Below are 15,838 nucleotides of genomic sequence, written 5' to 3' on the forward strand. Positions count from 1 at the left end.
ATTGGTGGCGGTGGTGGTGTTGGTTGTGGTAGGATTATGGTGGTAGGTGTTAGTGGTAATAATAACGTTGTTGTTGCTGGTGGTGACAATAGTGGTGATGGTAGTGGAGGTATTAGACGTGTTAGGTGGTGGTGGTAGTACTGGCGTATTATATTCCGTGTACCATATTTATGTGTTCATTTTCGCTGACTCATCATAGATATTGATAATTTGCATAGACACTCAATAGGCAATAGTGTCAATACATTTTCCGAATGCGAGTGTTGCGCCGATTTTGCACACTTCACTCCATACTCACACTCACTTTTTGCATTATATAATTATCGAAAGGTACGCGTTACTTGGGGCTCACAAAGTCAAACTTTTGAAGGCAAAATTGTAAATCACAATGACCCATACATTATAGAAACATCCATTATTTGAATATCACGTTTGTTCTTATATTTGCAATGAATTAATAATTTCATAGTTATTGTACTACTAATTTGTACTAATTGTATTAACACCACAGAGGCCAAATCATGTCACGGTCTATCAAGCAACCGAGCAGAAAAATATTTAATGATATCGCTCCTTTAAGCTGAAGGTAGACGGCACATTTTTCTGACCGAAACACGTTGCCTCTGGGGAAGTAACTTCGTGTGTATGGTATATTTGCGTTGCAGAAAACATTTTCTGACATTACCCGCATAAACGACTACAGACCTATCCTGTCGGTTCTCAAGGGGACTCGATACCCACAAATGAGATGCGACTCAATAACCAGATGCATCCATAATTACTGTGTGTGTGTGTGTGTGTGTGTGTGTGTGTGTGTCCTGATTATGATCACATCAAGAGCAGGTAAATTCCCCTCGTCAATGCCAATGCAATACTATCATTGACACTCCATCGTTCATGTTCTGTAATTACACGCATCAGGTAATTTCCCCTGTGTCATCGGCAAAGCAAAATTGTTCTGAAAATGCAAGTATGTAAATAATGCCAGAAAAATGACATTATAACCTTCCAAACTGCGTCGCTACGCGCATATTGGAACTAATTCCTTCAAAAGTACTAATCAATGTACAGAACAAGCTGGAAACGTATTTTTTTATCTAACTTTGCAATATTTCGTGATTTTGGCATGATCCAACCACTGTCACCGGTTCCAAATCCTACTGCTACCACATCCTGCACCCACTACTGCCACCATTGTAAAGTAATATCATAACATTTCAGTGACATGCAGTGAGTTAACTGTTAGCTGTGATGTGAGGAAAGGAGTAGGTCTCACAGGAGTAATATAAAGGGGAAGAGCGTGGCAAGATATTGGTGATAATGCAGTGGAGGGTAGATGTTGACCTCGGTGCTATGGGCTTGTCAGATGTGCGCTCATCTAGTCTTTGGGAGTTCTGTCATTCAGCTCAGACACTTCGATCCAAACACAGGATTTGATTTCAAACAATCACATGCCCACTGTGATGGTAATGAGAAACAACAAATGCCTTTAAAAACTATCAATGTGATGTGACCTTTTCTACAGAAAAATAGCCTGTCTCTAGTGGGATTCGGACCCAGGACCTCCTGGCTACTAATCGCCAACTGTAACAACTACTCCACAGGAAGACGGTGTTAAAAAATGTTTTTCATTGAAATATTTGAATAGGGGAGGGACATATTTTAGAGAAAGGAGATAGAGGGATGGTCATTTTTTAGTGCAACGGACATGGGGAGGGTCACACTTTATGCCACAGACCAGGCTTGACTTTCCCTGGCTCTCACCCCTTCTAATTACTGAAGGATCCCTGACATATAGGACACCTACTGAGGGTCTCCGGAAACTGTCCCAAGTTAATTTTGTGTATGCCCACATGCATATGAATGTGAAATATTCCCACATGAGGTAGAACATGGATATACCCAGGGGTATACTATTTCCAAGTGTAAACATGACTACAGATATGACGTCATTTGCAATATTACTGCAGTCTATTAGTCCAGTCAAAATAAGGTTTGAACCGGACATGATTGCAACTGAAATTATATTAGTGCATCTTACTGAGAACTTTATGCTGGACAACATATCAAGGGTCTAGAAAAATCTAAGTTGTGGAACATCGTGAAAATGAGGATTTTATTAATTAGCATAATTAGCGGGAATACCGTATTCATAAAATGCTCTTTTCGCAAAAAATCTAGAAAGTAACATGTCTATAGATAGGTCTGAAAAAAACATACTGGGACCATCATTTGATGATTCGACATCTCCTATGTCATTTACACATGCCTATTATTTCAGCTGCCAGTTTTAATCAGTTTCCTTCATATGAATAACATGTACTCTATACGTGTACATCATTTCTAAAACAATAAGGTATGTTACACGTCTACCAGTATAGGATTGAAATGGAAAACTACCTAGTTATATCTTTTTATCATCTTCAACAAACTCATATTAAATTATTTAAGTGTTTACTCATCAGCATGATTAATATGTATATTGTGTAAAATTATAATCAGCATATTAAAATTTGATAACATTTTAATACAAATATATACAGGCTATATTTCATTTGATTTGCAGTACAGTGGGAAATAAATTTAGCTTGTTTGTCATCATCAAACCCCTTTCAGTAAAGTGTATCAAAGAATCTTAATTAATTAGTAATTAGCATAATTAGCATATACAAGGTATATCAATCTCCCATGCAAGTACTATGTCTTTGGCAAGGTCTTCAAAAAACAACTTACATAGGCTACAATGGACCGTTTAATATCATCAAAACCGGTCTGGTAACTCACATTTCTGTTTTGTTATTATGCAACAGAAAATCGGGGCAATAAATGTTAGCAATTCATCTTGCCCGAAATTTCAACCCTATAGCTATTATGCATCTAACCAACAATGTTGCAAAAGTCACTACTTATATCACTGGATCACTGCGTACTTCTAATACCAATGTATCACTATACCAATGTGTACATATTGTTCTCGCATTGTACTGATATCAAGTTAGCTTAGGAGGAACCTAATTTTCCCATACACTTTTGTGTTATTAACTGAGTTTACTTATACTGGGGGTCGACGAGGACACGAAGATATTATGGGACGTCCATTCCCTTCATCATTCTCGTCACTAAACTAAACTGCCAAACTCTTTCTTATAATATCGTTCTTTTGTTATAGTATTCCCATCTTCACATTTTCTGATTCAGTTCTATCAATATTATCAGTGCAAAAATATGAAACAAACACCCCTTTTTAACACTGATATGGTTTTAAAGTATTTATAGAGTATTACAATCTTGACAAGATTAGAACTAGAAAAGGTCATTTTCGAACAAAGTTAGGAGTTCCAAATCTATCAATATCCTCAGCATTGTTTGACAATCGCACAATAATAAGCTCAATATATTAACTTCGTTCATTTAGGACAAACTCCTCCCCCTCTCCTGAACGAACGTTCACAACTACGAGATCAACACATTTATATATGATGTAAACCATGATTTTTGTAACATTGAAAAGAAAGAAAACTGAATTAAAACAATTCATACAGAGATGTAACAGAATCTACAAATGTTTAAATCCTCAAATGAATACTTGTCGATAGGAGTAATATGTCTGTGTTACATCTTAATGGCGCAAAATCCAAAAGAATCAAGTATAAGCCTAATTGGTGACTAGATATGAAAATACATCGTTTACTAAAAACAAGACACAGTTTAATTACAAACTGAAGTGAAGATCACGTTGTCAGTAATCTGGCTTTAAAGGCAATATAAAGGGTAGAACATGCCAATTAATAAATAGTAGAGTCAAACTTTATTGCAAAATGTAATATTCAATGTCATAGCTCAGAGTGAGAAATTAAAGTTTCAAATGGCAGGTACTGAGACAGAACAAATACAGTGCGTTCATTTAGGATGGCTAAAAATAAAGAAAACTACCTAAAATGCACAATTGTGATAAGCAGATAATGACAACATGTTCCTACATCACCAATAACCCAAAAGACAAAGGACAGCACTGGTTAACCAACCCTATGAAGACATATTTATAATAATAATAATAATAATAATAATAATAATAATAATAATAATAATAATAATAATAATAATAATAATAAGATAATTTGTAATGCGCCTCATCTCCAAAGAGCTCGAAGCGCAGAGGAAGAGTGGATACAGAAATAGTTAATGGAAATGTGAATTCAAGGTAATGTGTATTAAATAAAGTGAGAAAAACAGTTATTAGCAGTTGAAGAGGTGAGTCTTGAGAGAATGTCTGAAGGTTGACAAAGATTTGGAATGGCGGAGATCAAAAGGGAGGTGGTTCCATGAAGTAGGGCCAATGTAAGAGAAGGATCTTTCACCAAATGTTTTGTTGACACCCTTGGAACACAGAGAAGACGAAAATCACAAGACGAGCGAAGTGGTCTTCGAGGAATGTATTGATGTAGAAGATCCGTGAGATATTGTGGGCCAATACCTACAACTGACTTGAAACAAATGGATGAAATTTTGTATTGAATACGTGAAGTGATAGGCAGCCAATGAAGTTTTCTAAGAAGAGGTTGTACATGATCGAACTTTTTAGCTTTGCAGACAAGCCGAGCTGCAGCATTTTGTACATGCTGTAGTCTGTCAGTGAGGTGTTTAGGACAACCAGAGAGAAGAGCATTACAATAGTCTAAGCGAGACAGGATGAGTGTGGAGACAAGTGTTTGAGTGGCACTAGAAGTGAGAAAGTGACGAATAGAGCTGATTTGTCTCAATTGAATGTAGGCGGCCTTGCATGTGCGTTGCACATGCTCGGCCATATTGAGATTGCAATCAAGTGTGACTCCAAGATTTTTTACACTTGGACTGAAAAGTATGTCCGAGTTTCCGACATGCATGGAAGGGGGAAGAGCAAGTTTAGTGGAAAGTCTAGGAGATGAGATTAGTATGACTTCTGTCTTACAGTCATTTAATTGAAGCTTATTTGCAGTCATCCACATTTTGACGTCAGTAATGCAGTTTTGCATATCTTCAATAGTTTGGTTTATGTTATGTGGATTAGTGTCTTTATAAAGTTGGTTATCATCAGCAAAAGCATGATGATGAATTAAGTGCTTCTTGACAAGATTGAAAAGAGGATCGGTGTAAAGAACGAATAAGACAGGACCAAGGACTGAGCCTTGGGGAACACCAAAGGAGAGGGGTGATGCATTTGACTGGAAACCATTTATCGTGACTATTTGAGTTCTTTCAGAAAGATAAGAGTTAAACCAGGATAGGGCAGATTCTGTGATACCACAAGTGTGTTGAAGTCATTTAAGGAGAATATTATGATCAATGGTGTCAAATGCAGCCGACAGGTCTAAGAGAGTAAGAAGAGTGATTTTACCGTTGTCAATGGCAGTTAAAAGATCATTTATGATTTTAAGACGGGCAGTTTCAGTGCTGTGGTAAGGCCTGTAAACAGATTGGAGAGGATTAGGGAGATTATTAGAATCATTTAACTGTAAGAGAACTATTCGTTCAATTACTTTAGAGAGAAATGGAAGGTTAAAAACAGGGCGATAGTTTTTCAAATCGTTTCTTCAACAATGGTTTTACAAGAGCATTTTTGAAGATAGATGGAAATGTACCAGATGAAAGAGAATGATTGATAACTAATGTAATGTGTGGTAACAGGACATCTAAGCATTCAATTAACAGGTTAGTTGGCATAGGATCAAGATCACATGTCTTAGCAACAGAACCCAAGATGACCTTCTTCACAACTTCTGCATCAACAGGTTTGAAACAACCGAGAGGTTGACCCTGAAAGCAATGCTCAGTACACATAGGTTGATGGGCATTTTGGGTGTCAAGATTAGATCGTATAGCTTTAACTTTATCATTGAAGAAGTCAACAAAACGCTCAGGTTGTTCAATTGCTGGAAATATTGTTGGGGTGGGAGAAGCTTTCTTACTCCCAAGCAACCGATTTGTGATACTGAACAATTGCTTTGCTGATCTGCTTTCACTAATTTGTTTAGAGTAATAATTGGTCTTTGCTGAATGAACTAAGTTTGTCACAGTTCTCTTTGCATGGTTGTATATCTGTTTATGAATTTCAAGTCCAGTTTTATGGACATGCATACAATCCCATGTAGTGGACACAAACGATGACGGGATATTGATAGAATCGAGAGGCATTTTTCCTCTGAGAGATACACAAACTATTGGGAAGAAGACAACAAGGTTTAGAAAAACAGCATCTCAAATACTGCCAGCGTCAAGGCTATATACTTATGGTTTAGCCTACGATTGGAACCAGAAATCATCTCTAAACGATCATTTGTACATATATGGTGTTCAAAAACCACACAGTGAAGACAGAATTTTATCCTTACACAAAATAGTATGTCTGAATATTATAAAACAAAACCACAATCCATGAATGGTACTCCCGCTCGGGTTTGACAGGTTTAACAACTTAATGATGATGTCCATCTGCTTTTTAAGGTCAAGACCCATCGAGAGACATACCACTTGCACACTTTGAAGCGAAATAAACTTCTGAACATCGTGAAGATAATTACATTGATTAATTAATTAATTAACTATCATAATGTGATTGAACGGTAATTCTTCACTTCCAGACCTACCCATACACATGTTACTTGCCTGGAGTTTTAAACAAATGATATTTCATGAATATTATATTTTCACTAATTAAGAAACGTCAGTTTCGCCATGGTCCACCACTTAGATTTTCGGAGACTTTTGATATGTTCAAAATAAAATGCATTAAAAGAATATTCAGAAAAAAACCACCGCTTCAAATGGCATTATGCCCCTTAAAAATATTGATACTCGTTTTACATTTACAATAAATGTCTCTAAAATGGCAGGCACTGTAACTTTACGGTCTTTGCTGGATCATGAAATTTGATCTTAAACGCTGTCATTATCAGTACATTCCCAATTTGGTGGCAAGTTCTGCTTCACGTAAACATATAAACGGTTTTTGATGAATATACGATGTTCTAGCTTCGAGGTCAGTGATATGATATGACACTTGTGTCTCTATAAATCAATTTTTGCATCTGGCTGTTTGCAGTATCAGTTTAGCGCTGTTCTACCCTCATATTTACTACTGTGTAATATTTATAGTTTAGTCAAGTGGCAAAACCCTTATTCAAAACATACCTAGCACAATGTTCTGAAATAAATATCAATATAGTTTATTTTAAAACGTGATAGGCCTGAGTAAAAATATGTAACTTCAATGTTCTTGTTGTCGTAGATGCTCAAATAATTACATAACTAAATTAAAAAATTGGATGACAATACATTATAAGTCATCGGTCTCTGAAGGCGTTAAAAATGCAATGATCTTACGGGAGGTCATGTTATGCTATTGTCTGTCTGTCTGTCTGTCTGTCTGTCTGTCTGTCTGTCTGTCTGTTTGTGTGTGTGTTTGTGTTCGTTTGTGTGTGTATGTATGTGTCTGTCTTTGTATGTATGTCTGTGGACATATCTCAACAACTACTGCATCGATTCTAATGAAACTTACTACAAATCTTCGATATACTAATCATAAGAATTGATTAGATTTAGATTAGATGAACATTAATTAGTAATTTGCATAATTGATTAGGCTATATCTTAAGAATGTACGCTTCAAATTCAGCATAATTTGGTACATGTATTTCACCATAAAAACGCATATGTCGTATACAGTTTGTTCATGTAACTTATAGTTTCATGAATAATTTGCATAATCAATTATTTACAGTAATTATGCTATATCTTAAGAATTCACACTTCAAATTCCACAACATTTGGTACATACATCAATCATAACAAAGCACATGTGTCCTATATAAAGTATGTTTGCATATTATTAATTTGCATAATAAATTATTTTCGGTAATTAAGCTTTAGAATGCAAGCTAATTTCACATATTTTGGTACGTACTACATACATCAACCATAACAATGCGCGCACATAATATGAAGTTTGTCGACATAGCTTTTAATTTTAATGAGTAATTTGCATAATTAATTATTTTCAGTAATACCTTAACATGGCACACTTCAAATTCCAGATAATTTGGCATATACATCAACCATAACAAATCACATGTGTTAGTTGTAGTTTCTATGTAGTTTTTAAGTGTGATGTGTAATTTGCATAAATAGTCATTTTTGATAATTAGGTAATGTCTTTAACCTTTAAATTTAGATAATTTAGTATATGCATTGATGGTAAAGAAGTACATGTCATGTTGTATCCTTACAGCTTCCTGATGTAGCTTATAATCGTAATGGTTAATTTGCATAAATAATGATTTTTCGATAATTAGGCAATATCTTAAGTATACAAGCTCCACATTTCATATAGTTTCATATAATTGATTTTCCAATTATGAGCTACATCTTATATAGCTCAGAAGCATTCCAACAATGTCTGTAAGATCAAAAATCTATGGTTTTGTCCTTACAGGAGGCACTCAGTTTGAACCTGGTGTAGTACGTGTTGGTTATACACGCAATGGAGAACATCTGTGACATATCGGTACATGGAACGCTGATTATCAGTGTCCCCCAGTCGCAGACATGCAATAAAAATATGGCTTCACAAAATCGTATACATCTTTCATATCATATCGATTGAATACCTTTGTAGAACTTTGAGAGTGTTTTGTCTGTTTACATTTGTACGATTACCCATTTTGATCATCTACATAGTATAATTTGTCTGTCTGTCTGTCTGTCTTTTTATAGTCACAGGAAAAGAGAGCAAAGAGTAAAGTTGTCAATTTAATCATGGCGACCCCTTTCCACTTGATAAGCAAGTAAATTTATTTTGCACTTCCCTCCTTCTTCTAGATTTGGTGAAAGTGTTACTGGACAAAGGACTTGATATCGACGATTCACTTCTACACGCAGTCGATGTGCAATCATCGCATGCGGTTCAACTTATCTGTGAAAGTCTAAAACATCGTGGCCAAATACAGGTAAGCTTTGTCTTCATTGGGGTCATGGTTTCCTGTGCATCCTAGTAATTCACACGTATGTTGATAATATCGCTGGTGCTGCTAGCTGTTCGTATATCTTGTTATTACAAGGGGATTGTATATCTTGTGTTACGATCTTACTAGGTGTTTGTATCTCTGGTGTTAAAAGGTGAGTCGCATTTCTGATGTTTGAAGTTCGAATCTCTGGTGTTACAAGGTATTTGTATCTCTATTGTAATATGGGGATTGAATTTCTGTTGTGACAATGTGATCGTATCTCTGTTGTGATAAGAGGTTTGTATCTCTTGTGACAAGGGGTTTGTATCTCTTGTGATAAGGGGTTTGTATCTCTCTTGTCACAAGGGGTTTGTATCTCTCTTGTCACAAGGGGTGTGTATCTATTGTGCCAAGGGGTTTGTATATATTGTGCCAAGGGGTTTGTACCTCTGTTGTGACACGGGGACAAGGGTTTTTGTATCTCTGTTGTCACAAGGGGTTTGTATCTCTCTTGTGACAAGGAGTTTGTATCTCTCTTGTCACAATGGGTTTGTATCTCTATTGTGACAAGAGTTTGTATCTCTATTGTGACAAGGGGACAAGGGTTTTTGTATCTCTCTTGTGACAAGGGGTTTGTATCTCTCTTGTGATAAGGAGACAATGGTTTTTGTATCTCTTGTCACAAGGGGTTTGTATCTCTCTTGTGACAAGGGGTTTGTATCTCTATTGTGACAAGGGGACAAGGGTTTTTGTATCTCTATTGTGACAAGGGGTCTGTATCTCTGTTGTCACAAGGGGTTTGTATCTCTGTTGAGACAACGGGTTTGTATCTCTGTTGTGACAAGGGGTTTGTATCTCTGTTGTGACAAGGGGTTTGTATCTCTGTTGTGTCAAGTGGTTTGTATCTCTGTTGTGACAAGGGGACAAGGGTTTTTGTATCTCTGTTGTGACAAGGGGTTTGCATTGCTATTATGACAAGGGGTTTGTATCTCTGTTGTGACAAGGGGTTTGTATCTCTGTTGTGTCAAGTGGTTTGTATCTCTTGTGACAAGGGGTTTGTATCTCTTGTGACAAGGGGTTTGTATCTCTGTTGTGACAAGGGGACAAGGGTTTTTGTATCTCTGTTGTCACAAGGGGTTTGTATCTCTATTGTGACAACGGGTTTGTATCTCTATTGTGACAAGGGGTTTGTATCTCTATTGTGACAAGGGGTTTGTATCTCTGTTGTGACAAGGGTTTTTGTATCTCTGTTGTCACAAGGGGTTTGTATCTCTGTTGTGTCAAGTGGTTTGTATCTCATGTGACAAGGGGTTTGTATCTCTGTTGAGTCAAGTGGTTTGAATCTTTTGTGACAAGGGGTTTTTGTATCGCTCTTGTGACAAGGGGTTTGTATCTCTATTTTGACAAGGGGACAAGGGTTTTTGTATCTCTGTTGTCACAAGGGGTGTGTATCTCTCTTGTGAAAAGGAGTTTGTATCTCTGTTGTCACAATGGGTTTGTATCTCTATTGTGACAAGCGGTTTGTATCTCTATTGTGACAAGGGGACAAGGGTTTTTGTATCTCTCTTGTGACAAGGGGTTTGTATCTCTCTTGTGACAAGGGGACAAGGGTTTTTGTATCTCTGTTGTGACAAGGGGTTTGTATCTCTTGTGACAAGGAGTTTGTATCTCTGTTGTCACAATGGGTTTGTATCTCTATTGTGACAAGGGGTTTGTATCTCTATTGTGACAAGGGGACAAGGGTTTTTGTATCTCTGTTGTCACAAGGGGTTTGTATTGCTATTGTGACAAGGGGTTTGTATCTCTGTTGTGTCAAGTGGTTTGTATCTCTCGTGACAAGGGGTTTGTATCTCTCTTGTGACAAGGGGTTTGTATCTCTGTTGCGATAAGGGGTTTGTATCTCTTGTGACAAGGGGTTTGTATCTCTGTTTTGAAAAGGGAACAAGGGTTTTTGTATCTCTCTTGTGATAAGGGGACAAGGGTTTTTGTATCTCTGTTGTGACAAGGGGTTTGTATCTTGTGACAAGGAGTTTGTATCTCTGTTGTCACAAGGGGTTTGTATCTCTGCTGTGACAAGGGGTTTGTATCTATGTTGTGTCATGTGGTTTGTATCTCTGTTGTGACAAGGGGACAAGGGTTTTTGTATCTCCGTTGTCACAAGGGGTTTGTATTGCTATTATGACAAGGGGTTTGTATCTCTGTTGTGACAAGGGGTTTGTATCTCTGTTGTGTCAAGTGGTTTGTATCTCTCGTGACAAGGGGTTTGTATCTCTCTTGTGACAAGGGGTTTGTATCTCTGTTGTGATAAGGGGTTTGTATCTCTTGTGACAAGGGGTTTGTATCTCTGTTGTGACAAGGGGACAAGGGTTATTGTATCTCTGTTGTGACAAGGGGGTTGTATCTCTGTTGTGACAAGGGTTTGTATCTCTGTTGTGACAAGGGGTTTGTATCTCTGTTGTGGCAAGGGTTTGTATCTCAGTTGTGACAAGGGGCTCGTATTTCTGTTGTATCAAGGGATCGAACTTTGTGTGTTGCAAGGGGTTAATATTGGGTAATACAGTCGGAATAGTAATTTTAATCTTCAAATTAAAAATGTTATTTATGATTTTCATTCGTTTCATGTAAGAAGATGCAAAATAAAAAGTTCATCATAGTCCACTAATCTCATATGTAGCTATTGAATTATCACAGAGTTAGCAATGAAAACTCATACTAAACGTATGGTACAGATGATGAAATGCACTGTCATCTAAAATATTGTTATTTTAGCTAATATTTATGTGAATTACCAATGTTAAGTATTTTTATCTTACATAACCCGTTGAACTGTCCCCGACTTACAACAATGAACAATGAATAGCTAACATATGGTATGATAATTAACATGATACCATTACATACAATGCAATCCCAAAATAACAATTTTATTGAATATTAACATAACAATACGAGTGGAAAATATTCAGCAATTTGTTTATGTAACTCATTGAACTGTCGTTGAGTTGCAATAATGAAAACTCTTATGAAACATACGGCAGTTATTAACCATTTGTCATATTCATGTAATCTAAACGTAATTTAAGGGAATATTTTCATAAAATGCTAAAGGGAAAATTTCAATCTCGAACTCAAATTTCTATTTCAAAATGTCACTATGATGAAGGAGGTCAAAGTTAGCTAATATGTAAAATTAACCACCCTACCTGGGGTAGTTTGTTATGCTGAGTTCAAAAAAGGGGGTCATTTTATGAACATCTGTTGCCATGGTAACCAAATGACCATAATATGTTAATCATTTTTCCTAAAAATGTGACATAAAACATTGAAAAAAATCAAATTTAGTGAATAAATTTCCATCTTTTTGGCATGTATGAGTTAGTGCTACCTGGTGTAACATAAATTGTATGAAATTGGATAGCTGTTTCCATGGAAACATGGTAGATGTGAAAAGTATGTTTTCGTTATATACACATACATCTCACATTATAAATCTGATACATATCTTTCAAAAAAGTGGTCATTTAATGAACATCAGTTGCCCTGGTGACCAAAATAACCATATTGTGTGGATTTAAAAAAAAAAATTGACATAAAACTCTTTTAAAAATTAAAATTTAGGAAAAAACATCCTTGCTGTTGGCATGTACGAGTTCGTGATATCTGTTATAACAAAGTTTCATGATTTTTGAAATTATCTGTATCAAACTTAAACAATTCTAAAACTTTAAAATGGATACAATAATATACAAATACCTAAAATATCAGCAGTCCTTGAGAATTCGATCTACGCAACTAGGTTCATATTATGTGTGTGTGCGGTACACACACGACATACAAGTGGGGTATATGCATAGACAATAATAGAAACAAACTCACTATCCTAACTATTGTTCACCTGAAGTTGCTGAACGGTGAGGAATAATCATTAATTTACAGGAAGTTGCTGAAATCACTGATAACACCGATGACTTAAACACAGCATGGGCATTGCAAATATTTCTTTTTAGGCATTTCATAGATGAATGTTATTGCAGTGTTTTTAAGGCTGGTAAGCATGTAAATGTTACTACAATACTGTATCAATTTACTACAATACTGGAGTTCCCTGTGGGTGTGGCCCATGATCAAAATGAAATGACAGAAAATATATGTAAAATGACTTGAAAATCGTGTTTTAACTAATAAAGAAGGCAAGTTAGCTTCATAAAATGTAGTCAATATGATAGTATTTTTTTGGATGATAATGCGTAGTCAGATTGTATGTCTTGCTTTCCAGCAGAGTAGTAGTACAGAGAGCGGATCGTTTTTATTTTGATACATAACATATACCCTTGTCGATGTCGCAATCAATGTACTAAAAAGACGCAACACTTATGTTGCAATTCAGTTTTGCCATTGTTCTGTCTACTGCATCGTATGCACCTCGTCCTAATATGTTTTATTATAAATCTGATAAATATATTTTTATAAATATCTTTTTATTTGCACATTGACCCCACTACCAAGGGTAGTTTGTCCTGCAGTGTTCAAAAAAGTGGTCATTTTAATGAACAACAGTTGCCATTGTAACCAAAATACCCATATTATGTGAATTTTTGAAAAATTAGACATAAAATACTTTTAAAAATTCAAATTTAGGAAAAAACATCATTGTTGTTGGCATGTACTAGTTGGTGATATCTGTTGATATCAGGTGTAACAAAGTTTCATGATTTTTGAAATTATCTGTATCAAACTTAAGGTAAGCAATGCTAAAACTCTAAAATCGCCTGAATAAATTGTAAATACCTAAAATACCAGCAGTCCTTGAGAATTCCATCTACGCAGCTAGGGTCAGTCTTTTATCACAAAATCTTCAAAGTAAGTGTACACATACATTTGAGTACAAGTTGACATGATCGTTGACTCCATACTGTATATTATTGTTTGTACTTGGATTTTATCCAATAAAATATCGTCTGCTTTAAATTCTCCAACTCAACTGACAACACGATTTGCGTATATGCGTACATACATGTACGTATTTCCGGGTCCCAGTGACACGTGCCAAATTCAAACGATAAGGACACTGAATATAGTTGGGGATCACAGTATCATCGATCATTACAGGAATATCAATATTATTATCCAGAATTTCTCAGTTGTGAAGGCGTGAGGCTTGCTGACCAGTGCAGTGTTATAAAGATGGCGACTATTATACTGTGTGCATGCAAGTCGACGGACGTCACTAGAATGTAACACAATGTAGCAATATATAGCTATCACACAAATCACGCATGTCACGTGCACTGCACGCACGGTGTATGCAATGCAGTGGTACGCGGTGTGCGGTAGACACATCATATACACAAGCAAGATAGACAATGAAAGTAACCAACTCACTAGCCTATTGTTTACATGACTTTGCCGAACGACTAGGAATAATCATTAATTTACACGAAGTTGACTTATGATATGATAATAATAATTTTGATAATAATCACGTTTACTTGAATATTAACCACCCTACCTGGAAGTTTTTTATCCTGAGTTCAAAAAAGGGGGTCATTTTACTAACCTCTGTTTCCAACAATTAGTTGTGGGTGTAAAACGTCAACCTATACACCTCCTACACAACAACCATATAAGTGATAAGTCCTCCCAACATTTTTCATTAATTATTATATAATATTTAAACCCCTTCACTTGTAATAATAATAATAATAATAATAATAATAATAATAATAATAATAATAATAATAATAATAATAATAATAATAATAATAAGAATAATAATATACATGCAAGCTTATCTCTATCCCCCCCCCCCAAAAAAAAAATCTTTGAATGTTTTGTCCTATGAAAGAAATTTTTTATCCTTGTACTGAATATTTTGCTCTCAAAAAATTTATTATTTCTTCCACAAATGTATTGTTCCTATGTCATCTCTTGGCCACCGTATATCTCATACGGTCGTCATATTAGCTACACCTGATGTATATTTTACCCTAATTTAAATGGCCAAAACTGATCCTGATGAAACGTAAACAGAAAGTCGTTTTTCGATTTTATCACCAAAGAATCTTCAAAAAGCAACCTAGTGTTGAAATATAATGGGGGTAGTGGTGGGTGGTGGGGATGGTGGATTGTTGTTTCACTGTGTATATTTCCAAGGCAAAATCCTTTTCTTTGACCTGATAGCACTCAATTCAAATGAAATGATTGATATATTGCGTACTGTTGTAATTCTCCTGATTTAGAAGGGGCTAATAGTACAGTTTCAGACGGTGATGCTGGCGATGGTGGCGCTGTATTTTTCTTGATTTGCTCGTATTTACTTTCCATGTAAATATTCCTCACTTGTGCCTCTAGCCCCTCCATTTAACACAATAAATCACGTCTTTGAACCAACAGTAATCATCATATTTTGTATCCGTTTTAGCAAGTTATGAAATCTTTCTCATTTCGTCTGACTTTATAGGAAGGTCTCAACTGTCGTGACTCCAAAGGCGAGCTCCATCCTGACATCACGCCTGTAGTGCTAGCAGGACATCATAACAACTACGACATACTGAAAATTTTACTCGAGTACGGATGCCACGTAGATGACCCAGACAACTATGAACATCAGACCGCTGAATTTACTCTGGAATACTCGGTTGGAAGGATCAATGTTTATCGTGCTTTAGCCAGTCAGGCTTATATATCGCTCACTAGTGATGATCCAATCACAACGGCTTTTGAACTCAGTTGGAAAATGAGACTCCTCAGTGACCGTGACTATGAGTTTCACTATCAATACACAGAGCTAGCCGATCAGTGTGAACAATTTGCAGCCGATTTATTGGGTCAAGTTAGAGATACACGGGAACAAACGATAG

The 15,838-nt window shown here is 36.1% G+C and overlaps 1 protein-coding gene across 1 annotated transcript in view; it reads left to right on the top strand.

Annotated features, from left to right (window-relative positions):
* Nucleotides 1-15,838, top strand: part of LOC144438206 (short transient receptor potential channel 4-like) — a 40,441-nt gene that overhangs the window by 15,084 nt on the left and 9,519 nt on the right. The window contains exons 2-3 of the mRNA XM_078127252.1: nucleotides 8,854-8,981; nucleotides 15,439-15,838. The exon at nucleotides 15,439-15,838 is cut by the window's right edge and continues 92 nt beyond it. Of these exons, the coding sequence (XP_077983378.1) occupies nucleotides 8,854-8,981; nucleotides 15,439-15,838 (528 nt within the window). The remainder of the gene's footprint in view (nucleotides 1-8,853; nucleotides 8,982-15,438) is intronic.

This window comes from Glandiceps talaboti, chromosome 1 (genome assembly GCF_964340395.1).
Source record: "Glandiceps talaboti chromosome 1, keGlaTala1.1, whole genome shotgun sequence".
NCBI lineage: Eukaryota > Metazoa > Hemichordata > Enteropneusta > Spengelidae > Glandiceps > Glandiceps talaboti.